Source organism: Anolis sagrei, chromosome 2, assembly GCF_037176765.1.
Source record: "Anolis sagrei isolate rAnoSag1 chromosome 2, rAnoSag1.mat, whole genome shotgun sequence".
NCBI classification, from domain to species: Eukaryota; Metazoa; Chordata; class Lepidosauria; order Squamata; family Dactyloidae; genus Anolis; species Anolis sagrei.
Genome location: NC_090022.1, coordinates 61,127,520 through 61,153,103, shown reverse-complemented (window position 1 = coordinate 61,153,103; position 25,584 = coordinate 61,127,520). Strand labels below are relative to the sequence as shown.

Below are 25,584 nucleotides of genomic sequence, written 5' to 3'. Positions count from 1 at the left end.
AGTGTGATTCTATGATCTAGAGTTGGCTATACAAGTGTGCTGAAACATAGAAATTTCAAGTGAGAACATATTACAGTTTTTTTAATTGACTTCTGCAGGAATTCTGAGTCCCTAACCCTAGGAAATATGGAGCTCTGAATTTACTACATTATTCTAGTATTATCCCACCCCCAGCTCCGAACACACTAAATATATAGTTCCCCGTAAGTGTATTCAACATTCATTCCTTGATTCTCAATAAAGCACCAGGTGCTTCCTTGTTCCTCTTGGACTTTTGGGGTATCTACAAATCTCAATTTACCCAGAGTATGTCAACACCTTTCCCTAGCAGCTGAATCCATTTATATTTTTTTAAATGACAACATTACAAAACTAATATTACTTGATACCAGATGTGTTTATAGTCTGTTTGTCTTTTAGTCTCTGATGTCACAAATTAAAGTACTCTAACATATTTACAGAGTCTATTACCAGTATATAGACATTGAAATTCAGATATATTTAAGCAAAGGTTATTCATTCTAGGGAAGGGGATAAAACCACATGGATAAATGAATGTGTTCTAAACTAACAGCTAAGATAACCAGCTAATATAAAAATGAACAAACAAAGAAGTACTTTAATATTTGCAAATAAAAATAGCATGTTGGCCAGTAAAACAACTTTTAAAACTGTACAACAAACCTTTGTGCATGTCTGTATTATTTAGTGGTACGGAAGGTCACCATTTATTTATCTTGGAAACCACAATCCATTCAGATCTAAGTTCCCTATTATTCAGCAGAGATCTTTAGAATATTGGTAGAAGTTGGTGTGATTAAGTGTTATGATTACAAAGCTTATCATGCTATTGCAACCAAAAAAATCAAAAGAGTTCTTAGCAAACATTGTGCAATGAACATTTTTCTTGAGGGTATTGACTTCTCAAAAGTTAGACAAAGAAGCAGAAATATTCTATGAACTGTTTCATCCAAAATGTATTTCAGGGCCCTGTTTAATTATAACACCTGCAGAACCTGTCCAGAGATGGTGACACTCTCAAATTGGTTCTCATGCTTCCCATGTCTTGAGCACATTACCAGATTTTTGTCTTGCCTATTTCAGGAAGAGATGTGAATACAGACTGAAAGATTTGAAAGGAGCACACTGACAATAGCCTGTTATAATCAAATTTTGGGACTAACTCATTACAAATAACAAGCTACATTTAACAACAATACATCTAAGTTAACTGGAGGAATAATTACTATTGTTTCATAATGTTACTCTTACATGGTCTGATTCTTTTATCCTCATTACTATTTTTTTCTAGCACAGTCCAGCAGCTTATAGCATTGTGTTTTTGTTTAGTTTGTTGCTTTAGGTAATTCAGATACAAGTATTTTACTTTGTCCATGACAGTAAGAGGGAGGACCTGCGCTGACACACCAACTCCACCAGCTCATAGAAAAAGTGTGGGTGACCGAGAAAATCCCAGCAGACTTCAAGGATGCCACCATCATCACCCTCTTCAAAAAAGGGGAAAGAACAGACTGCGGAAACTATCGAGGTATCTCCCTTCTAACCTCCGCTGGGAAAATCCTCGCAAGAATCCTTGCAAACCGCCTTCTGCCCCTCTCAGAAGACACCCTCCCAGAATCCCAGAACGGCTTCCGTCCCTCCAGAGGAACTGTGGACATGATCTTCACCGCACGACAGCTCCAAGAAAAATGCAGAGAACAAAATCAACCTCTGTACATGGCATTCATCGACCTTGCAAAGGCATTCGACACAGTGAATCGCAGCGCTCTCTGGACCATCCTCCAAAAAATCGGGTGCCCAAGCAAATTTGTGAACATCCTGCGGCTCCTCCACGACGACATGACAGCAACAGTCTTGGATAGCAATGGCTCCCAAAGTGACCCATTTAAGGTGGAATCGGGTGTCAAACAGGGATGTGTTATTGCCCCAACTTTATTCTCCATCTTCATCGCCATGATACTACACCTTGTTGATGGGAAGCTTCCCACCGGAGTGGAAATCATCTATCGGACAGACGGCAAGCTATTTAACCTCAGCAGACTGAAAGCCAAAACCAAGGTCACAACAACATCTGTTATAGAACTCCAGTATGCTGATGACAATGTCGTCTGTGCGCATACAGAAGAAGATCTACAAGCCACTCTCAACACCTTTGCAGAAGCATACACAAAGCTTGGCCTGTCACTGAACATCGAGAAAACCAAAGTGCTGTTCCAGCAGTCACCAGCCGCCCCCTCTCCAATGCCAGAGATACAGCTTAATGGTGTAACATTAGAAAATGTCGACCATTTCCGCTACCTTGGCAGCCACCTCTCCACCAAAGTCAACATTGACGTCGAAATACAACACCGCCTGAGCTCTGCAAGTGCAGCATTTTCCCGTATGAAGCAGAGAGTGTTTGAGGACCGGGACATCCGTAGGGATACTAAGGTGCTTGTCTATAAAGCTATTGTCCTCCCAACCCTGCTATATGCCTGTGAGACGTGGACTGTCTACAGACGTCACATGCAGCTCCTGGAACGATTCCATCAGCGCTGCCTCCGGAAAATCCTGCAAATCTCCTGGGAAGACAAGCGGACAAACGTCAGCGTGCTGGAGGAAGCAAAGACCACCAGCATTGAAGCAATGGTCCTCCAACATCAACTCCGCTGGACAGGCCACGTTGTCCGGATGCCTGACCACCGTCTCCCAAAGCAGTTGCTCTACTCCGAACTCAAGAACGGAAAACGGAATGTTGGTGGACAGGAAAAGAGATTTAAAGATGGGCTCAAAGCCAACCTTAAAAACTCTGGCATAGACACTGAGAACTGGGAGGCCCTGGCCCTTGAGCGCTCCAGCTGGAGGTCAGCTGTGACCAGCAGTGCTGCAGAATTCGAGGAGGCACGAGTGGAGGGTGAAAGAGAGAAACGTGCCAGGAGGAAGGCGCGTCAAGCCAACCCCGACCGGGACCGCCTTCCACCTGGAAACCAATGCCCTCACTGCGGAAGAAGATGCAGAGCAAGAATAGGGCTCCACAGCCACATGCGGACCCACAAGGAAACCCATGATGGAAGACCATCTTACTCGTCCAACGAGGGATCGCCTAAGTAAAAGTAATTTTACTTTGGAATGATGGGAAGGAAATTAGTTGCTTTTGAAATCATAACTGCAATGTTAACTAAATACTAATCCAATCCTAAGGTACAAAGCGTGAGACAGATCTAAGATGTCCAATTCCTGTTACTGAAGATTTGGGAGCCTCCACTTCTTAATCTTGGGAGAAGGACAAAGAATCACAAGATCAAAATCAAGTTCATGGGATTTCAGTCTTGGCATTGTTTTCTTCAAAGCATGGCTTCTTCGGATAGCAAATGTGGGCAGGGAAATTCCAGACAGGAAATAATCAGGGCCAGCTAACACCTCCTAATAAAGGATTGCCCAGGCAGGAAACAGCCAGACATTGAAGCTGCAAGGCTATTCTGTGCTTTTTTTGCTCTTGTTGTGTTTTATACTGTTTTAATGTTTTAATCTGTATTATGATTTTATGTGTACTGATTTGTTGGAAACTGCCATGAGTCACCGATTGGCAAGAAAGGCGGTATACAAATACAGTAAATAAATACATAAATGCTAACTAAGGTGGCCAATTGCAACATTCACACTTGCCTCCAACAGAAAAGAGTGCTTTCTCACACCCTGGATGTTCCACAGATATATAAACCCCACTTGCCTAGTTTCCAACAGACCTCACAACCTTTGAGGATGCCTAACATAGATGTGGGCGAAGCGTCAGGAGGGAATTCTTCTGGAACATGGCCATACTGCCCAGAAAACTCACAGCAACCCATTTGGTGGGATGTTTGACCATAAGCAAACAGATAAGCACATGTATGGTAATAAAAAGTCTTTGTTCAATCCATATTATAAGAAACAGAGTTTATCTTAGGTCTGGTGGGCGGAGAATGTAACTAATAAGATCTGCCCAAACTATTTGTAATTAAATGCCCTTATCCCTATGCAGACTACTGGCAAAAAGAGCTGAACTTCATGTATTCTTTTCCAGCTGTTTTCCATTAGGGTCTATGTTTGAAGTTAATGAATCAAGATGGCTCACCCAAAGGTAAAGTGTCCCTTCACTTTTCCCCCCAAATACAGCCATTTCTGGTGTCAGATTTGTATCCGCTCATTATTTTGCAAAAACAATGGCTCATCCATTCTATACAAAATGTAGCACAGTACCCTTCGTAATTGTTGGCATATCTTAGTTTGGAAAATATTCTTATTGGTATGTGCTTTCAAATAATTTCTGACTTATGGTGACCCTGAAAGTGAACCTATCAGGGGTGTTTCTTGGAAAGATCTGTTCAGAGCAAGTTTGTTCAGAGTCACCCAGTGGATATCCATGGCAGAGCAGGTCTTTAAACCTTAGCCTTACACTACGCTGGTGTCAGGGAAGTATAATGACTATAAGGGTAACATCTCAACTATGAACAGCCACTCGCCATCCTGGTATCTTCTGCTTCAAACTAATTCTATTGTCTGTCAAAGTGAAATGTCAAATAATCTTAAACAATTCCCTTGAGCTCCACTCCTAAACACACTTATTAGAGATGAAGTCTCATTGAATATACTGCAATGCAATATGCTTAGGAGTGAGAGCCAGTGGGATATAGCGGTTTGAACACTGGACTATAACTCTGGGAATATGGATCTGAATACTCAGTCATGCAAACCACTGGGTGACCTTGGGCATATCATAATCTCACAGCCTCAGAGGGAAGGAAACCCCCACCCCTGAACAAATATTGACAAGAAAACCTTACGATGGGGTCACCATAAGTTGGAAACAACTTGAATGGCACAGAACAGCAATGCTTAGGAGCCTACAACTCCTACCCAGCCGTATTTTGCAAAAACATAAAGATTCCAAAATTAAACCATCTTTTCAAAATGTATTCCATCAAGCTATAAACCTTTTGTTTGGTTGTGATTATTCCATTGCAAATTTTCAGAAAAAAATTACCAAAAAGGGAGGTAGGATAAAGTCTGTACATCAATGAACAAAGAATCAAGAAAAGCTCCTCCCTCAGAAACACTCTCCCACTACTATCTCAACCAGGGTTTTATCAATTTTATCCTGAACATTTGGCCCGCCCATTGTGTTTTATCTCTTTATCTCTTTACCATGTTATTTTGCAACTGTTTATTTTAGTTTGTTATTTCATATTTTTTAATTTTGATGTTATTTGTGTTTCTGTGTATTTTACTTTGCTGTGTTGTTTTTTGGGCTTGGGCTCATGTTAGTCGCCTCGAGTCCCCTTTGGAGAGATGGTGGTGGGGTATAAATAATAATAATAATAATAATAATAATTATTATTATTATTATTATTATTATTAGCCACTTCTGAGGCCTTCAAATTGAAAGGCAGGGGGATTACTAACAGCACAAATATATCCTTAAGCATAAACCAATGCAAATTACAGTACAACCATTGCATCAATTGTGTCTTGACAATTCAATGCATATGTAAATCCCACTGGTTCAACTTTAGGTTTTACATGGAAATATTTTCCTGACAGTTTTGCACAGACATTTCTAATAATGGCTTTTCAGAAAAAAAAAATTATACAATAATGTACTAGATTTCACAAGGTAAAATAACCTTGAAGATGTCCCATGAGGGTCAACCCTGGTTAGTGCTTGGATGGGAAATGGCCAACAAATACCAAGTTCAGTGGTCTATATTTTCATAGAAATTAACCGGCAAAATCACCTCTGAATCTTATGGATTTCATGAGGTTTCCATAAGTTAGCATGCAACCCATAAGACGCACATATGCAAAAATCCAATGGGAATTCAAGCATCATCTCTTCTCCTTCCCCAACACTCACGCAACACAAAAATTTAAGCAACAAATCAGCCTTTGGCAAAACTCTGTCAGCAAAACAGAATGAGACAGAGCAAGACCTCTAGGCCAGAAGAAGAATGTCCCAGGGAGAGGAATTCTCCTCCCACATCAAACCCTCCTCTACAACAAGATCAGCAGCTTTTCACAACCAGATTCTAGTCTGTACTTAGGAGGCAAGTTGAGGAGTGGGGTCCTAGGTAATAAAAAGTAATACACATTGCTGTATCTGAAAAGCCGTCTTCCTTTTTGCACCGAGCTATGAGAACTACTTAGATGCCAGTGTTTATTTGTGCCTCTTGTCCCCTGTGTTAAGTTTTTCATAGCTCATATTCCATGGCCTGGCTTAGATTCGTTGGTTGCCCGGTTACCAGCAAATACGTCCCTGCAGCCTGCCAGAAGTGGAGAGAGAAAGAGCAGATGAATGCCTGGAGAATGAATCACCCCCTGGAAGTAGCCTTATGGCCCTGCAGTGTAACCGATTAGTCATAACCTCACATACAGTACAGCAGGAAAAGGAAGCAGTGAAGCCATTCACTCAGGCATAATGAGTTCCTCTCTGTACCATTATTAAGGAGAGGACAGTCTTCAAATCATGTGATTTTAGCTTATTTAAAAATGGTAACCCCTTAAAGTCAAATCCAACTCTTGAGAAATATGCAGAGAGCTGAAGATGCAATTTTGACAATACCCAGGGCTTGGTTCAAAGAATTTCATTTGTGCCGGCTGAAGTGCTATCCGAAGGTCGGCAGTTCGAATCCGCAAGACTGGATGAGCTCCCTTCTGTCAGCCCCAACTTCCCATGCAGGGACATGAGAGAACCCTCACAGGATGGTAACACATCCGGGTGTCCCCTGGGCAACGTCCTTACAGATGACCAATTCTCTCACACCAGAAGCAACTTAACTTAATTCACTTCTGACATGATAAAAAAATGGGACAGATCTGTCATTCAGCCTCCAACCTGTTTTATGTGAAGGAGAGTTTAAATATGAGTATAAGATATTGAGCGGCTACTCAGAATATCTCAGCACAGCAGGGATAGCAAGCATTTGTCAGATGACAGATGAAACATGAGTGTCAAAACTCTGCTTGAGACTATGTTTGCAATGCAAGTGCAAATTCCCTGTACTTCCTCTTGATGCTGCTCAGGTTGCAGCCACAGCTTCTCTCCAAGGATTTCTGGACTGGTCTGTCTCACCTCTGGACCTCTGAACAACTGCAGAGCTGAGAATGGCAAGACAGATGGGAACAGGGAAAGAAGATGGAGAAAAATATAGGGAGGAGCAGGATTTCAAAAATCTTAACATGCTTAACATATCCAAATCTATTCAGTCCCACTGCAGTCAGTGATGTTTACTTCCAGGGTAGAAAGTGCAAGGATTTCAGGCTCAAGAATGTTATTTATGCATACAGTAAAAGAAAGCTGTTCTCTTATGCAGTCTAGCTGGTTCTTCTTAATGTTCTCAACAAGAAAAACCAGAAATAAATCTGCACCTAAGAGAAAGGGTTTCTAAAAACGAAACCAAGTATATGGAAACAAATTCAGAGACAAGGGAAAATGCTTCTGAACAACTTTTGCTAAGAAAACTCAGTGATGGGGTCACCATATGTCAGAAATGACAGGAAGGCACAGAACAATAACAATTAAGACAAAAGGAAAATACTATTACAATTTTAATTTTGCACAAACAGCACCAGTCTGGCCCACCAATGAATTCTCCTGAGTAAACCCTGCTGATATAAAAGAGATGAAAGGTTGAGAGCACCTGGAGGAAATAAATTACCAGGAACCGATGGTATAACAGCAGGCCTGCTTCAAGTTACAGAGCCAGAATCTACTCTTTTTCTAACTAAAATCAATGAATGGAAAAAAAGAGATAATGGCCCACATATTAGAAATGCTCAATATACATTCGAAATCTCTAGGAAAGACACTGCAGTACCTACAGGGCCATTACATTACATCCCCATGTAAGCAAAGTTATGCTCAAAATTATACAAGAAATATTTTTAACATATATAGAATCAGAAACGCCAATGCCCATGGTGGGTTCAGGAAAGGAAGAGGCATGAAGGCTCATGTTGCAAACACAGGTTGAATGAAATAATGGAAAACATCAAAGAATTTCAGAAGACCCTGACATCAATCAGAATGGAGGTTGAGGTCAAGGTATTAGGACAAAAATGGGACTGGAAAGAGCATTTATGAAGGAATTAAACAAGCCTAACATGGAAATATATATAACTGAAGTTAGAATGATGCCATGGACTGCTAAAAAGACAAACCACTTAAGTCCTGGAGCAGACTGAGCCCGAAATCTTCCTAGAAGATAAGATGACTAAATGTGGCCACATTATGAGAAGGCATGACAAAATAAAATAGGTTCATTTCACAGTTAGTTTTATTGCAACTGTTCTTCATATATTATTTTGTGTTTCTGCTATTTTTATTTTTTTTTCCTTTTTGAGATTACTGTTTGTTTATTAATTGTTTTGTTACTGTCTTGAGATTTATTTTGTAAACAATCTGGAAAATATTTAAAATCATTATTCCACACATATCTAAACATGGAGGACAATCAACCAAGCAACCCTTCTCTATAATGCTCTTCTGAAGCTGCCATTTCTTTCAATGGTGTTGCTATCAACTGCCAGCTAAATCTTTTTGGGAGCTTTCACTAGGTGTTTTGGTTTTCTTGGGTTATTTCAATGAAATTCAATCTAGTCTAGAACCATTTGCTTTGGCCTGACAGTTTTACATTGGGGAAGAGGATTAAGAAATAAATCTTCAGTCTTAGAAGAACTCTTACTGCATTTCTTTGCTGAACATGATTCCAAACCTTTAGCTAATTGATCTTTTGGTCAATGTTTTAAAATTAGACCAGTTAAACATTATTCGGCTGTTTCTCCTGTGCAATTAGCAAAGCCAAATGTACTTAACTTTGCATAAAGATGGTTGAAGTTGGGTTTTTAAGAAATTACTCTTTTTCAGCAACTAACAGCCATCTTTGCTGGGTCACTCTGGTTATGGAATAACCCTGTGGCCACCTCAGAAATCCAACAGATACCAATTTGATGCCAATTCAAAACAATTCTTTTCGTTTAAAATACTTCAATACATTGTTGTCTCCTATATCATTGTTATTAATTGTCTTAAATTCATTTTATGCTAAGCCACCCTGAGATCTTTTGATATACTGTGGAACATAAATAAAACCGGTTCCAGAGCGTGTGCACATACAGACAGAATGGAACATCTTTTGCATAAGACAAATAAATAATTCGTGGTACTCTCAGATCTGTCTGCACTAAGTAATTTAATTGCAAGAATGACAGCCACTGCCTCATGAGCCAATCAGAAAGCAGGTCCAATGAAACAGCCAGTTTTTTGCTCACTATAAAACTAGCTGACATCACAAACACAGATCAAAGCACCATACAGAGCAGATAACCTTCTTTGAAGTAGGTAATGTAGACCTCATTTTCCCTACAAGAACCTTCAGCAATTAGGCTATGCACACAATCTCCATTTTCAAGCCAAAGTTGACTCGGTAAAACCTTAAATACCTAATCCTCATTTATAGTAGTAATGCTGCTTTAAACAGAACTATTTCCAATGTCTGGGTGTATTCTGGTAAAGGCTGATTTATTGAGAGTCCAAATTCTCCATTCAAACAAAAGCAAAAGAACAAAAGCAAAGGTGATGAGGTACAACTAAATCTAATCAAGGCTAATATAGTTTATGTTCATATGTGAAGTCCTTAGATGATGATGCTAAGACATATGTATTCCCATTTGCTGTTTTTATTCATAGTGTTTTTAACCGTCTGAATTATGTAGAAGTAAACAACAGAAACTCAGACGGAATTTCCACTGAACATACCAAATAGCATTTGGGTCCCACCATTCCCTCTTCAAATGACTACACTGACACTGCACCACAAACCAGTCTTTTCTTTCTTCCTAGTTGTCTGCCAACCTATCCCTCACTAAGAATGTAGAAAAACTATTATTCCATCAGAATGATGCAATAATTATGCAGCAACTTTCTAATATTGATTCGTGTGTGGTCCAGTGCATATCTCCTTAATAGACAGGTAATGCCACCTAGAAATAATGGTATTGGGTATGAGTTAGAATGATAAATGAAAAGATTTTTTTAAACTGAAAGGCTTTTGTTGCAAGCATCTGACAAGATAGACAGCATTTACAGTCAAAAGGACAGAAGAGGGAATAGAGCAGGCATGGGCAAACCCAGGCCCAGGGGTCGGATGCGGCCCCTTAGGCTCTTTTTTCAGGCCCTCCTCTCTCTCACCATCCTATCCTTCCTTTCTTCTCTCTTTCCTTCCTCCTTTCCTCCCTCGCTCCCTTTCTTACCTCACCTCCCTCTTTCTCTCTCCCTCCTTCCTTCCCTTCCACCCTTTCCTCCGTTCTTCCTTCCCTCTTTCCTCCCTCCTTCCCTCTCTTTCTCCTTCCTTTCTTCCTTCCTTCCTTACCTTTTGTCTTTCCTTTTGTCTGTCTTTCTTCCCTCCCCTACTTTCCTCCCTCCCTCCCCTTCCTTCCCTCCATTCCCTTCAACACTTCCTTCCATCCTTCTCTTCTTCCATTCCTTCCTTCCTTCTCTCTTTCCTTCCTTCTAAGGGGGATGTTTAGCTGGGAGAAGAGAAGGTAAACAGGGAACATGAGAACAATGTTTCAAGATTTTAAAGGGTGTACCATTGAGGAGGAGGGGGAAAACTGACTTTCTGCTCCTCTAGAGACCAGGGCACAAGGGAGCAATGGTTTCAAATGGCAGGGAAAGAGATTCAACTGAAAAGATTAGGAAGAACTACCTGAGAGTAAGAGCTGCTAGAGAGTGGCATAGGCTGCCTCAGACTGTGGTGGAGTCTCCTCCTCTGGAGGCTTTTCCGCAGAGGTTGTTTACTGGGAGTGCTTTGATTGTGCCTTATTGCATGGCAGGGGGTTGGACTGGATGGCCCTTGGGGGTCTCTTCCAGCGCTAGGTTTCTAGGATTATATATCAGGATTAGGCAACACAGGATCTAATGGCTACACTTTTTTCTCTCCCGTCCACCATCTCATCCTGGCGAAGGCCAACCCTTTTGGGATCCAAACATTTCCCGTCTTTCCTTCACTTTCTGCCGCCAAAAGAGAAGGGGAAGAAAGGGCAGGGAAGTGACTTGGGGAGAACCCCCTCCCTTCCAGTTCGCCCACCCGACTCCAGCCTGCAATGCAGCCCCAAGTTAGAAAGTTTGCCCATGCCTGAAATAAGAGTGTCACAGTAAATTCCAAGACACACATATTGTCAACAATTGCAAACACTATATCTTGATTACACCTGCGCTAGAGGCATAACATAGCATCACAGTGGAAGACCTAAAAAATCCACAAACACTTCTGGAAGGGAATGTTTTTGGAGGTGTGGGTAAGTGAAACAGTGAATATGGACTCTATAGATAAAGAGATCATATTGTATAAGTATCATGCCTAGGAACACCCCTTAGGGCAGTCATTCTCAACCTGTAGGTCCCTAAGTGTTTTGGCCTACAACTCCCAGAAATCCCAACCAGTTTACCCGCTGTTAGGATTTCTGGAAGTTGAAGGCCAAAACATCTGGGGACCCACAGGTTGAGAACCATTGACTTAGGGGTTGAGCACCAGCTCCACACACACACACACACACACACACACACACACACACACACACACTATGATCCACCAAACAGTACCTCTTTTGTGTAAAACATCCACCAAGGTGAGCAATACACAACAACCGTTTCCTCCAAGAGTCACATTGGAAGCAGTGAGATGGAAGCTTTTTCATGACCTACAAAACCCTATACGGTTCCGGCCCAGCGTATCTGTCCAAACGCATCTCCCTTTACGTCCCATCTCGGAGTCTAAGATCCTCTGGGGAGGCCCTGCTCTCGGCCCCGCCTCTGTCACAAGTGAGATTGGCGGGGACGAGGAGCAGGGCCTTCTCAGTGGTGCCCCCTCACCTATGGAATTCACTCCCCGGGGAGATTAGATCAGCAACATCCCTCCTTTCCTTCAGAAAGAAATTAAAAACATGGATGTGGGACCAGGCGTTTGGGCAATCTGGCAGATGAATAAAGGCTGTGACGATGGATAGGAATTGGACGAGGTGGAACGAAATATGAACTCTGAGTTGGTGAACGTTGTGTCTGAGATTGGCTATTGATTGTGTGATATATTGTTGTTTTAATTGTTTTAATTGTTGACCATTTAATTGCTGGTTTTATATGTTATTGTATTGTGCAGGCACCAAGATGTGCCTTTTTGTAAGCCGCCCTGAGTCCCCCCTCGGGGGTTGAGAAGGGCGGGGTAGAAGTATATGAAATAAATAAATAAATAAATAAATAAATGTGGCATTGTGCCCATTGCTTAACTAAGATGCACACCTGACCATATAAATTCAGGTGGAGGAGACAATAGGTATTGTCTGTATCCCTCTACTTAGTCTAAGAAAAATGGCAGGAAGCAAAAATTACAATAACTGTGCATCTCCGAGCAATGTTTATTTCCTCTTCATTACACAATTTTTCATCACTATCTGACAAACAATCAAGATGCAATCTGTTTCACAGGATTGTTCTACCTCTTCTGACAGCTCAATATTTTACCAAAAATGCTAGATCCCAGAACAGGGTGGGCACAAAAATGGAGAGATGACATTACAGACTCACACATAACAATATTTTTTCTTTCAAATAAGCTGGCTATTTAGAATAGAGAAACAGGAAAGAAAAAGAGCATGTTCCCATATTAAGCAGCCTTTTCAGCCTTTGCCTAAACAGAAATGCTAATAATTAGCAACATGCAATCACTGTGTTCCTGCTGTTATAAGTACTGTACATTTGCATAGACTTTTGTTTTATGGCTCATCTGGATACAAATCAGTGTGTGTAACTAAGAATAAGAGTGAAAAATATTCTAATACATACAACCTGTTTAGATACTGATAAAAAAAGCCAATGCAGAATTGTATTTGAGAAAGACTATGTGCTAGCTCTGAAGCTATGGTTATACATTTAGCCACCCTAAATCCCTGATCAGGAGAAAGATGGCATACAAAAATATGCTATTTCTTAAGCCTAGCTCCAACAGCTTATATTGTAAATCCCATCAAGATCCAGTGAACTTATTTCTGACTAAACCAAACATAGGAAAAGACTAGAACTCTTCTGAACAAGCTTAACCATTGTGATTCTGTGTATAAGCAGCAATTTAAGAGTTGTTTTTTTCAGGCAGCTCACTGCACATCTGCAAAAAATTTAGGAAGTCCCTAATGAGACCCAGACTTCCCCATAGCAACAAAGTTGTAAAGAATTATAATTTTCCCAAATCCAGTCCATATGTAATCAGGCTCTCTACCAATGATGTGTAGTTTCAGCTCAAAACATTCCACACAAAGAAAAATGGAATAGATTCTGCTCCTTGTATAGATTCCCAATTATAAGTAGAGAACATCTGCTTAATTTTTAGCATAACATTTTAGCATTTGCAATCAAAGGAAGGGGTAACAAGATCCAAAGGTATTGAATTCTCATCTTATCTGATCATTGGAAATCCCACCTCCTTCCCAGTTAAGCCACAGAAATGCCTTTCATCTGTGCTTATGTTGCTGATTGTTGCAGTTGTCACATTTGCACATGGCACAGAAGAGGAGGGACACAGAACAGTGAGCACAAAGGCATCACACTGCTGTTCAAACACACCATTTGTAAGGCCTGCTCCAGGCGATGGACATCACTCCATAGATACGTCTTCCCAGAAACTAAGATAGATTTGGATTTAAAGAAGACCTTGAAAAATAATTAATAGTGACCTCCTAAAACTCTTTTGATTAAACGGTGAGGATAATATTAAGCACCTTGGTTGAGAACAGGCTTCATTAACAAACCGTGCCATCATAAAGACTTGCACTATTTAATTAAACATTTTTCCTCTGTTAAGTAAATACTGAAGTTGGGCCTGCATTATTGTTCCAATGGCTAGCAAATTTGTAATGTTTTATGCCACCTTAAAAAACCAGCTTCTCTTGTGTCCATTAAATGTATTTATTTATTTATGTACCATATTTATAGCCGGCCTTTCTCAACCCCGTAGGGGACTCAATGCGCCTTACATATATAGACAACAATTCAATGCCATGTAAACATACATATATAATAAAATAAACATATACATTAAAATAGTCATTAAAAACATATCAAACCTTAAAACACTTATTAAAAATCACAATATCCAAAATCATAATCCATGGCCATTCCAGATTGTCATTGCACTATTCCGTATTCTCTAATGGGTTACTAACCAAATGCTTGATCCCACATCCACATTTTTAGCTTTTTCCTGAAGGTGAGGAGGGAGGGAGCTGATCTGATTTCATTTGGGAGGGCCACCACTGCGAAGCCCCTGCCTGTCATCCCTACCAGTCGCGCCTGCAAAGGAGGTGGGACCGAGAGCAGGGTCTCCCCAGATGATCTTAACCTTCTAGCTGGCTCATAGAGGGAGATACATTCAGGCAGGATCCCACAGGTAAATCGGGCTGGAACGTTTAGGGTTTTATAGTCTAAAGCCAGAAATTTGAATTGTGCTTGATAGCAGACTGGCAGCCACTGGAGCTGACATAACAAAGAAGTTGTATGCTCTCCATACCCCACTCCGGTGAGAAATCTGCTTGCTGCCTGTTGGACTACTTGAAGCTTCAAGAGCAACCCCAAGTACAGCATGTTTCAGTAGTCTATTCCCGATGTAACCAGAGTGTGGAGCACTGTGGCCAAGTCTGACTTCCCAAGATACGGGCGCAACTGGCACACAAGTTTTAATTGTGCAAAAGCTCCCCTGGCCATTGCTTAATCCTGGGGTTCTAGGCTCAGCAATGAGTCCAGGATCACTCCCAAACTGCGAAACTGTGGGGGGAGTGTAACCCCATCCAGCACAAGCTGTAACTCTACACCCTCTTCGGCCTTACGACTGACCAGGAGTTCCTCTGTCTTGTCTGAATTCAATTTCAATTTGTTTGCCCTCATCCAGACTGTCACAGCTGCCAAGCGACAGTTCTGCTGTTTGCAATTAAACAGCTTCAAATCAAAACCAAAGAGAGGGCTTCCATGTTTTAGTTTATCCTTTTATTTAATTTAATATAATAAAATAAACTTTATTTATACCCTGCCACCATCTCCCAGAGGTGCAAACACATAAAGTACAAAAATTGCAGAAACAATAACATCAAACAATAACAACCAACGTGAATATCTCACTACACAAAACCCATTGGATAAAATCAGTAAAATTCAGAAATTCAGCTGCAGGTATATGAGTGATAAAAACAAAACAAAAATGAGAGGTTAAAAACCTAGAAAAGCAAAAATCAGGTGATGTGCTCTAAGTAAGTCACCTGATCAAACCTACCCAAATAAAGAGAGACCATAGCTACTCATTCTTCTATTATAGCACACATTGTGGGACAGGGAAAAATGGATGATTATGTTGGTAAGGGAAATATTCATAATAAATTAATTTACCTGTGCAAAACTGTGGTCATAAGACCTATTCAACGAAAACCAAATACTTCATAGTCACGAGCACACAATGGCTGTTTTGGACTCTTTCTTCAAAAGAAAAGTCCTGAACATAGTTGAAATAATATCTCAAACTCTTAGGCAGGTGTACACTTTCCAGAATCCAGAGTAACAATTGAAATGGTTTTTACACCACTGGGAGAAGTTAAAGTTATTGCCTTCCGAGCTTCCATGAACTTCCATGAGTTTGTTCTGTTGCTTTCAATAAACTGTTCATCTATTTGCATTAACACTGCAACCTCCCAGCAGACAAAACTGCCCCGAGGAACCCTTAATTATTAGCTGTTTGAAAATGCATACTCATTTCTCTGGTTAAGCAAATATGCCTCCCACACTCTCCAAATATCAGTAATTGTGCATCTGAAGACACAATGCAGCAGGCAATTAAATAATGTAATTTAGACCTAAGTAGCTAATTCCATCGAGCCAACCTGAAATAGGCCAGGAAGGGGACAGTTCTTGTAGATGCCTGTACCAGATTTCAATCAATAACTTGATTATTAACCTCAGTACTTTGGTTGAATAAACAGTGTAGGAATAATGCTGTTTTACGCCATTTTAAATGCATGGCTCAATGCGATGGAATCCCGGAAGCTGTAGTTTTACAAGGTATTTTAGCTGCCTCTCGCCAAACTACCAATCCCAAGATCCCATAGTAATGAGCCATGGCCATTAAAGTGGTGTTAAACTACATTCATTCTATAGTGTAGAGGCATCTTTAGTGGCAATGCATCAACTGAGTGGATGAAGTTTGACTCCACTTTAATTTCCATGACTCAATGCTAATGAATCCTGGAAGCTGTAGCTTGGTGAGAGACCAGCACTCTTAGGCAGAGAAGGCTCAAGACCTGTAAAACTACAGCTCCAATGATCTCATAGCATTGAGCCATGGAAATTAAAGTGGTGTCTGATTGCATTCATTCTACAGTATAGATGCACCCTATCTACTGTCCTGGCCATTTCCCTGCAGTGTGGAGGAAAGCTGCAGATGTCATGGGACCGGCACGGTGCATTAAGGGAATACACTGAGCTGCCCCTTTAAGGGAATGGCAAGGCACTGCGCCAGCAGAAACAAGGAAGGCCAAGGCGCCTTTCTCCTGTGACTTTATTGCCAATGTGCAAACCTAGGGAAGGTGGGCAAGGAGTCGCTTCCTTTCCACATCACACACATTCACACCAATATTAATGGGTTTTCATCTTAGACCTATGTCTTTGAATATATGTGTGTGTGTGTGTGTGTTTCAATGGCCTAATATTTTTGTGAATTTGAACTGACGTTTTATTAGTAGGAATTGTGATTTCAGTGTGTTTTAATCTCAGGTCTATGTCTTTGAATATATGTGTTTTAATAGCCTTGTTTTTATCTATGGAGAGGTCGGTAACAAATTAATTATTATTATTCGCCATCATCACCAGCCAAGTGCACAGTCCGACTGCCTGGCCAGAATCCCCAGGGGATTTCCAACCACTGGCCTATACTCCCCACACACACACTGTATGTCTCTGGCATGTGCAAGGGGGTCCCTATGTCTTTCCTACAAAACAACCCTGCCATACACACTCTAAATTCCAGGCTGCTCTAACCACTGTGGCTAGTGCTTCCCACCCACCCCCTGGCATGCTATACATCTCCAGCATATTCAATTCCAGCCTGACCTGATCCACACTGGCTCATGCTATAGATCTCCTGCAGGAATGCCCTGTCTTGCAAAAAAAACAAACCCAACAACATTACATTCCAACCAGCCCACCCCAAGGGCCCAGAATAAAGGAAAACAAGAAGGCCTGGCCTTCCTCCACACCAGCTGCTACTTAGAAACATGTGTGTCTGTGTGTGAGTGTTCACTCAATTCCTGGCTGGCAGGACTCTTCCAGGCTGGCAGAGCTGTAAGCATTAGCCCATGTTCCCCCCTGCAATCTGTATCTCTCCAGCATGCATACATATTTCCTGCCTTGCAACCCACTCATCATTCCACTTCCAGGGCCCAGAGGACAAGTAGGCTTTCCTCCCCTCTTCTTCACTCTCTTTCTCTCCCCCTGCTCCTATTCTTCCTTCACCTCTTCCTCTACTCTGCCTTTTCCTTCCTCTCAACTTTCTACTCCTCCCCCTCTTCTTCCTCTCTCTCACCCAATACTTCTTCCTCTTCCTTTTCACCTCATTCTCTTCCTCTACTTCCTCCTCCCTTCCTCTTCCTCACCCCCTTCTTCCTGCCCCTCCCTTTCTTCCTTGTCTTTCCCTCCGTCCTCCTCTCTTTTCTTCCTATTTCTCCTCTTTCCCCCAGCACTTTTTCTTCCTCCCCCTCCTCCTTCTCTTGCTCCTGCCCCTTCTTCCTCCCCTTTCTCCTCTTCTTCTTGTCCTTTCTTCTTTTTCCTTCTCCTCCTCATTCTCTTCCTCTTCTTCCTCCTCCTTGGCTTCCTCCTGACCCTTCTTCTCCCTCCCCCTTTCTTTTCTTCCTCCCCCTCTTCTTGCCCTTCTCTTTCTTCTTCCTCCTCCTCTTCTTATGGTTCCCTTTCTTCTTCTTCCTTCTCCTCAATCTCTTTCTCTTTCCCCTCGCCTTGCTCCTGACTCTTCTGCCTCACCCTGTCTCCTCCTCCTCCTTGGCCTTCCCTTTCTTCTTCTTCCCTCTCCTCCTCCCCTCTTCTTCCTCTCCCTCTCCTTGCTCCTGCCCCTTCTTCTTCCTCCCCTTTTCTTCTCTTCTTCCTCCCTCCTTTCTCCTCTTCCTCATTCACCACTTCATCCTCCTTATCTTCCACCCCTTCGCCTTGCTCCTGTCCCATGTTCCTCCTCCCCCTTTCTTCTCTTCTTCCTCCTCCTCCTCTTGTCCTTCCATTTCTTCTTCTTCCTTCTCCTCATTCGCTTCCTCTTCGCTCCTGTTTATCCCCCTCCCCTTGCTCCTGAGCCTTCTTCTTCCTCTTTTTCCTCTCCCTCCTTCCTCCTCTTCTCCCCCACCTCTTCATCCTCCTCTATTCTTCCTCCCTTCCTCTTCCTCCTCCCCTATCTTTTCTTCCTCCCTTTCTCCTGTTCTTCCTCCCCGCTCTTCTTGTCCTTCTCCTCCTCTTCCTCCTCCCCTTGCTCCTCTCCCCCTTCTTCTTCCTCCTGCTTCTTCCTCCCTTCCTCTTTCTCCCCCCATCTCCCCCCCCCCTTTCTTCTTCCTCCCTTCCCTTTCTTCTTCCTCCTTTCTTCCTCCCTCCCTTCCCTTCCCTTCCCTCCCTTCCCTTCCCTTCCCTCACCTCCTTGAGCTGCTCCATCTCCCCGCGGGCGGTCTCGTACTCGAGCTCAAGCTCCTCGTACTGCTGCTTGAGCTGCTGCTTCTCCTCCAGCACGGCCAGCCCGTACTCGGCCGCCTGGATCTTCTCGCGGGTGGTCTCGCCCAGCTCCTGGAAGAGGCGCTTGACCTCCGCGCGGAGCCACTCCGGGCCCGACTCCCGCACCAGCCTCGCGTACTCCTCCTCGTCCGGCAACGCCGACATCTTCGCCCAAGCAGAGCTGCCCTCAGCGGCAAGCAGCGGCGGCGGCGCTCTCCACCAGCGGGGGAGGGAATGCGGCGCAGGCAGAGCGAGACGGAGCCCGCGCTGGCCACATAGACCAAAATAGGGATGCGTGTGCGTGTGTGTGTGATTTTCTGCAGGCTTCAAAGCCGCGCCAGTCTTCGTGCGGCCATGGCTCCTTTTCCTCTAGCCCTCCTCGCCCAGGCTGCCATTCAAGGGATCGAGTGGATTTCCTGGCTGGCCCGCGGGATCCTCAGAGCATGATTGCGGCGCCTGCCTGCCTGCCCGCTTCCTTCCCTTGCTGCGGCGCTTCTCGCTGGGAATGGAAACCGCAGTGAAATCATTCAAAAGGAACGGCCAGGCGCTGGCCCCGCGGCATTGTAGGAGTTGTAGTCCGCCGCTCCTTAGCGGGCGAGCTTATCCCGAGGCCTCGGAACTACCCTTCCCACAATGCACAGCGAGGGAGGCCAGCCGCAGCCGATGGGAGCCGGCCCTGCCCTCTTGAAGGAATTCTTGGGAGGAGAGGAAGGAGCTGGCGGCGCAGCGCTGCGGGGGCGAGAGCGGCGTCGCCGGATGAGGCTCCGAACAGCGACCCCTGCAGGCCGCGCGCGGGAAGTGCGGCCACACTTGGCTCTCAGCCTGAACGAGGGTCCGCCTCGCAGCTGATTGGGGCTTTCCCTTCATTATTGTCACCATCGTCAAAATCACCATTTTCATCATAATCGCCATCACCATCATTATCCTAGAGACACCAGAGGCACTCCCAAGTGGCCAGCGTCTGGCCAAAGGAAATTTAGCAAAATCCCAAGTTTTCAACTTTGTGGGGTTTTTTATAACTATATTCTCAATTCTCTTCTGACATGATAAATAAATAAATAATCTTATGTATTTGTATTCTGCTTTTCTCCCAAAACAGGGAGCCAGAGTGGCTCACCATCTGAATAGCTATACAATTTACAAATCTTACAAAATGCAAATATTAGAACTATACAAAAAAACGTTGAGTCCCCCTCAGGATGAGAAAAGCAGTATATAAATACTGTAAATAAATAAAATATGATTATATTGCATTATGATTTTACAAATTAAGCCCTAGAACATCATGTTTTATAACAAATTGACAGAAAAAGCAGTTCAATACACAGTAACATTATGTAGTAATTACTATATGAATTCAGCACCAAAATAGACAAGGGTTCTTTCTTTCTCCGTGGATCTGAGCGGGAGGCAGATTGTGTTGGATAATACAGAACACTGGCTGAACAAAGATTGGATAAGCGAGACTCTACTGTAGTGAAAGGGTGAAGGCATTGACATCTCTGGCCCATTCTCTATTCAGATATCAGCCAGCAAACCAATGCTTGGTGAGGTAGAAAGCAATGGGGAAAGAAGAAGACCACATTCCAAGTGGTGTGATTCAATCAAGAAAGCCATGACCCTGAGTCTTGAAGACCTGAGCAGGGCTAAATGAACATTGGGTGGCTTAGGGGTCTCTCATTTATAGGGTTGACTTGATGAAAAGAAATAGGGTTGACCAGGCATGTAGCCAGGGGGGGGGGCTTGGGGGGCTTCAGCCCCCCCCCCGAAATTTTCATGGTGGTTCGCGAAAAGGCCTTATTGGTGCATTATTTAAACTGTTATGTTTATTCCTATCATGATCTGATCACCATACTCAATATATCCCATATGCATGGGGGTATTGGGGTAATGATACAAAAGGTTTGCTAGGCTAGACCCTCTTTCACTCAGACTCAGCCCCCCCCCCCAAAACTCAGCCCCCCCCCGAAACCCCCCCTGAAAAAAAATTCAGCCCCCCCCGAAACGAAATCCTGGCTACGGGCCTGGGGTTGACTTGATGGAAGTCAAGGTGACTCAAGGCTACCCCTCTATTCTGCTTTGGTTAGACCACATCTGGAATATTGTGTCCAATTCTGGGCACCACAATTCAAGAGAGATATTGACAAGCTGGAATGTGTCCAGAGGAGGGCAACTAAAATGATCAAGGGTCTGGAGAACAAGCCCTATGAGGAGCGGCTTAAGGAGCTGGGCATGTTTAGCCTGAAGAAGAGAAGGCTGAGAGGGGATATGATAGCCATGTATAATATGTGAGAGGAAGCCACAGGGAGGAGGGAGCAAGCTTGTTTTCTGCTTCCCTGGAGACTAGGACGCGGAACAATGGCTTCAAACTACAAGAGAGGAGATTCCATCTGAACATGAGGAAGAACTTCCTGACTGTGAGAGCCGTTCAGCAGTGGAACTCTCTGCCCCGGAGTGTGGTGGAGGCTCCTTCTTTGGAAGCTTTTAAACAGAGGCTGGATGGCCATCTGTCAGGGGTGATTTGAATGCAATATTCCTGCTTCTTGGCAGGGGGTTGGACCGGATGGCCCATGAGGTCTCTTCCAACTCTGATTCTATGATTCTATGATTCTATAGAGCATTCTGAATACCACTCACTAAAAAGCAAATTATAGGATTCCATGGGATGCTGTCATGGCAGTTTAAGCATAATTGTGCTATTACCGTGCAGTGTGAGCAGGCCTTAGGACATGTTTCCCCTTTCATCTATATCAATATACTAAATCAATCAAGACAGTACATGAGGCAATAAATTCCTCCTTTGCCTACATCTCCTACATCTTGAAGTAAAATGAAAAATTATAACAAATAAATACCTTGTCATACCACACTGTTATAGTGCTATTATCCCACTTTAACTACCATGGGAACATCCTGTAGAATTCTTAGTTTTACCTCTGTTTATGTATTGTCTGTCCTTGTCAATTGTATGATAGCGTTGAATGCTTGCTGTATATGCATTCTGTAATCCTTCCTGAGTCCCCTTGGGGAGATAGGGCAGAAAATAAATAAAGCATATTATTCATATTAGTAGTAGTAGTAATAGTAGTAGCAGTATTGGAGCCCCCTGAAGACCGACAGGTCAGAGATTTGAATCCAGGAAGAGCACAGATGAGCTCCCTCTGTCAGCTCCAGCTCCCCATGCGGAAACATGAGAGAAGCCCCCCAACAGGATGGTAAAACATCCAAACATCTGGGCATCCTCTGGGCAACGCCCGCACAGACAGCCAATTCTCTCACACTGGAAGCAACAGTTTCTCAATTTGCTCCTGACACGATAAGAAACTATTATTAGTGAGGCCCAAAAGCTTGCTGAATACCCAAATTGTAAATACTAGGATTCCATAAGATGTTGAAATGACAGTTACAGTGGAAAGATAGTGCTATAACAGTGTAGTGTGATAGGACCCTCGATGATCAATGCACTTTTATGATACCCCAGATCTGTTGTCTTGAGACAGACATCTCACTGTGTTAAATGAAAAGAACAGTACCGCTCCTTCCTCACCCCAAGGAATTGCAACAGTCTCTCTGTTAATCTAACAAAACAGCATGGAAATGCATTATTACAGTTTTATTATTTTAAGGAAGACGTTGTTGCTAAGGTGGAGAGCCACTAAGGTGATGCTAAGGACTGGGCAATGATGACTCACCTTCCATCTTTTCCCCAATCACTTCTGGGTTTGCCCAGTGGGAATAAGCAGCTTTGTCTCAGAGATTCCCCAGCAGGGTACCAATATAAGAGAAGGAAACCCAGCAGGTCGTGGAGCTGAAAAAGGATTTGGAGCTGGGTTTCCCACGTCATGGAAACCCTACTTTAATGCTCCAAACTTGTCCTAGATTCCATTCAAAGTGCCATCTCTGTGCTTGGCCTTTCAAAAAGCTTATTACAAAGTCTGTGGCCAAAAGCTTCCTGAGTAAATTTAATCATGGAAAAAGAGAAAGAGATCTTCTGAATCCATAAAGTGGCTATAGAACTGGAAAACATTTGAGAGCTCTCACAGTGGCATTATATAATAGCCCTAAAATTCAGGATTATTTTTTTAAGGAGTACTTCAAATTTCCTCCTGGAATCACCCATTTTTCAGAAGCTAATGTAATTCACCATGTTACTTTTCATCATAAATAAATGGTAGCAAATTCAGAAGGCAAACCAAAAACAATTACCCGTCCTGCACACACCTGGGGATTAAACCACGCAGTACTTGCCCTGCCTACTGCCAAAGGGCTTTATAAAACACTTTCATCTTCTACCTTTCAGTCATGTTGATCCAACCTGGCATGCTTAAAGCATCAGCATTTATTAAGAGGACATTTAAGTTCACCTGTAGAATCATGCACTGTATCTGCAATCTGAGCATTTCATGTTGTGTGCACGGTGAGGCTGGATTTACCACGTGAAAAAAAAAACTGCAATGACACACTAAATTCTTCACTGTTATAAAACTTTCCGGAAACAAAAATATAAAAGTTTGATGTAATCAGCTATTTTTCTTCCCTCATTCTGAAATTAAATTTAATTGCATCAAGCATGAAAATATTCACATGTTCTTGAACACCCAGCATGTATTCAGTTTTTCCTTCAATTCATGTTAGGCCACGTGGCTTGAATTTAATTGAACTCCTAGTGGCGTTTGGTCTATTAGCTCATGTGGTTTACTGGTAACATAGTTAAGTGATTTTAGACCTTGAATTGAGTGGTCTAAGTAAATGAAAGAGGAGGAGCTTTCAATGTCCATGTTTAACATTTCAGAAAAAAACCCAAACATTTGTCTTTTGCACCTCTTTCTGCCACTTCATGCTTTACAAATGGTGCATTCTTCATATTTTTAGAGCAAAACAAAAATGACAGTTTGGCACTCCCTGTTTCTAAAAAGCAGTCTGAGCATTATTATTATTATTATTATTATTATTATTAACTTTATTTATACCCACCTTTTGCCCAGTGGGGGCTCAAGGTAGCTAACAATCCCACAGCTAGTCAAGTTTAAAAAGCACAGTACAAAAGTTTTAGAACATGAGCATGTGCAGAAACTGATCATTATTGAAGATTCATATGTTGTTGGTTGATGTTTGCTTTGATATTTGGTAATGATGTTATTTTTATTTTGTTTTTATATTTTAACTATGTTGATTGAGCTCATCCCCATGTAAGCCACCCCTTTGGGGAAATTGAGTCCCTTTGGGGAAATGGAGGCAGGGTACAAAAATAAAGTTATTATTACTGTTAAATGTTAAGCTCACTTCTATCATAATAGTAATAAAATGGAGTTCAATTTATTTCAGATGACCCTGATACTAAATGTATTGACAAACACTATTTTGTTAGATTCACAGAATCTTTGAGCTGGGATAGACCACAAGAGTCATATAGTCTAAACCCTTGGCATATGGGAAGACATAGCTCAAGCACTCCTAAAAGATGCCCTTCCAAGATGTTTAAGGACCTCCAAAAACGGAGAGTCCACCATCTTCCAAGGCAGTCTGTTCCATCGTTGAACAGCTCTCACAGTAAAAAATGTCCTTCCTAATGTTTAGATGGAATCTCTTTTTCTTCTTATTGAAATCTATTGCTTCATATTCTAGTTCCTGGAACAACCGAAACAAGTTCTCACCTTCTATATGATCTCCTTCAGATATTTAAAAATGGCAATCCTATCATTTCTCCAAGATGGACACAGTAGAGAATTATTAATTGGATTATCTCCCTGAGGCACAGTCTCCTAGAGGAAGGTGCCCCCATGCAATTCTCTCACTCCTGTTCCTTGTAGAAAGAAGTATTGTAATATATATTTCATGTAAAATCTAACCATGTATATTTTTGGCTTCTCACTCCATGGTTTTAAAATGTTTTATAAATGAGCAAGGAAGGATACTTCGGCATCAGTCCTGTCTGGACCAAGCAGATGCTGATGCCAAGCCTCTTTCTCATTACTCCCCACAACTGCTGCCATCTAAGTTTGTGATGGAGAGAGGACATTTATTGCAGGGTCCCAAAGTGCAGCTCTGGCTGCATCATTAAATTTTATGTAAATCTTCATCAAAAGGGACTGTGCAATGCTGCAGTTTTGGAAGGCTGGGGACTAAACAGGCTTAGACATTCTTGTTACCCAGATAAGGAAATGGCCAATGCATTCCCCTCTGAACAGCTCCTCAAATAAACAATTGACATTCCTCTAGGTTCCTGTACTGTATGCAATTCCAGGCCTCTCCAAGGGTTCTTTTTGTGCTGGAGACTGACACATGTTACACATTGGTGGTAAATGATGCAGCAGATGGTACACTTCAGAGAAACATTCATGGCATTTCATTGAAGGGCTCCAGCATGTTCCCACAGCTGATGGTAGAACTGGGCCCCAAACAAATTCTACCCACTTATCCCTTGGCTGGTAATCAAATTTCCCATTGCTTAGAATACAGTATGTCAGACTCCCCTAGTCTGGGGAAAATACTTTATCCTGAAGTTAATTGAAGATGGGCTCTTTGGAGTTATATAGTGCAGAAGCAAGTAACAAAAAGGGAAGAGCTCAAGCATGACCCATCTCCCTGCTAATAGCTATGAGAACTGTATAAGTGGTTCAGCAATAGAGGGGGAAATCATTTCTCCAGTTCATTCTCAGCTTTCATTGCTGTTTTCAACCTCAAACTGCAAAGTAAATGGAAAAAATATTCCAACAAGATTATTGCTGCAAGTTAACTTTTTATGCCCCTAGACTGCTGTT

At 42.4% G+C, this 25,584-nt stretch overlaps 1 protein-coding gene across 3 annotated transcripts in view; it reads right to left on the bottom strand.

The window, feature by feature from the left end:
* Positions 1 to 19,469, bottom strand: part of BICD2 (BICD cargo adaptor 2) — a 113,128-nt gene extending 93,659 nt beyond the window's left edge. For 2 of the 3 annotated variants that reach the window (XM_060766028.2, XM_067463557.1), the window contains exon 1: positions 18,749 to 19,468. In XM_060766028.2, the coding sequence (XP_060622011.2) occupies positions 18,749 to 18,988 (240 nt within the window). In that variant the 5' untranslated portion in view covers positions 18,989 to 19,468. Of the gene's footprint in view, positions 1 to 18,748 lie in introns of all 3 variants that reach the window. The other variant, XM_060766027.2, reaches the window with a different exon arrangement.
* Between the last annotated feature and the right edge of the window lie 6,115 nt (positions 19,470 to 25,584).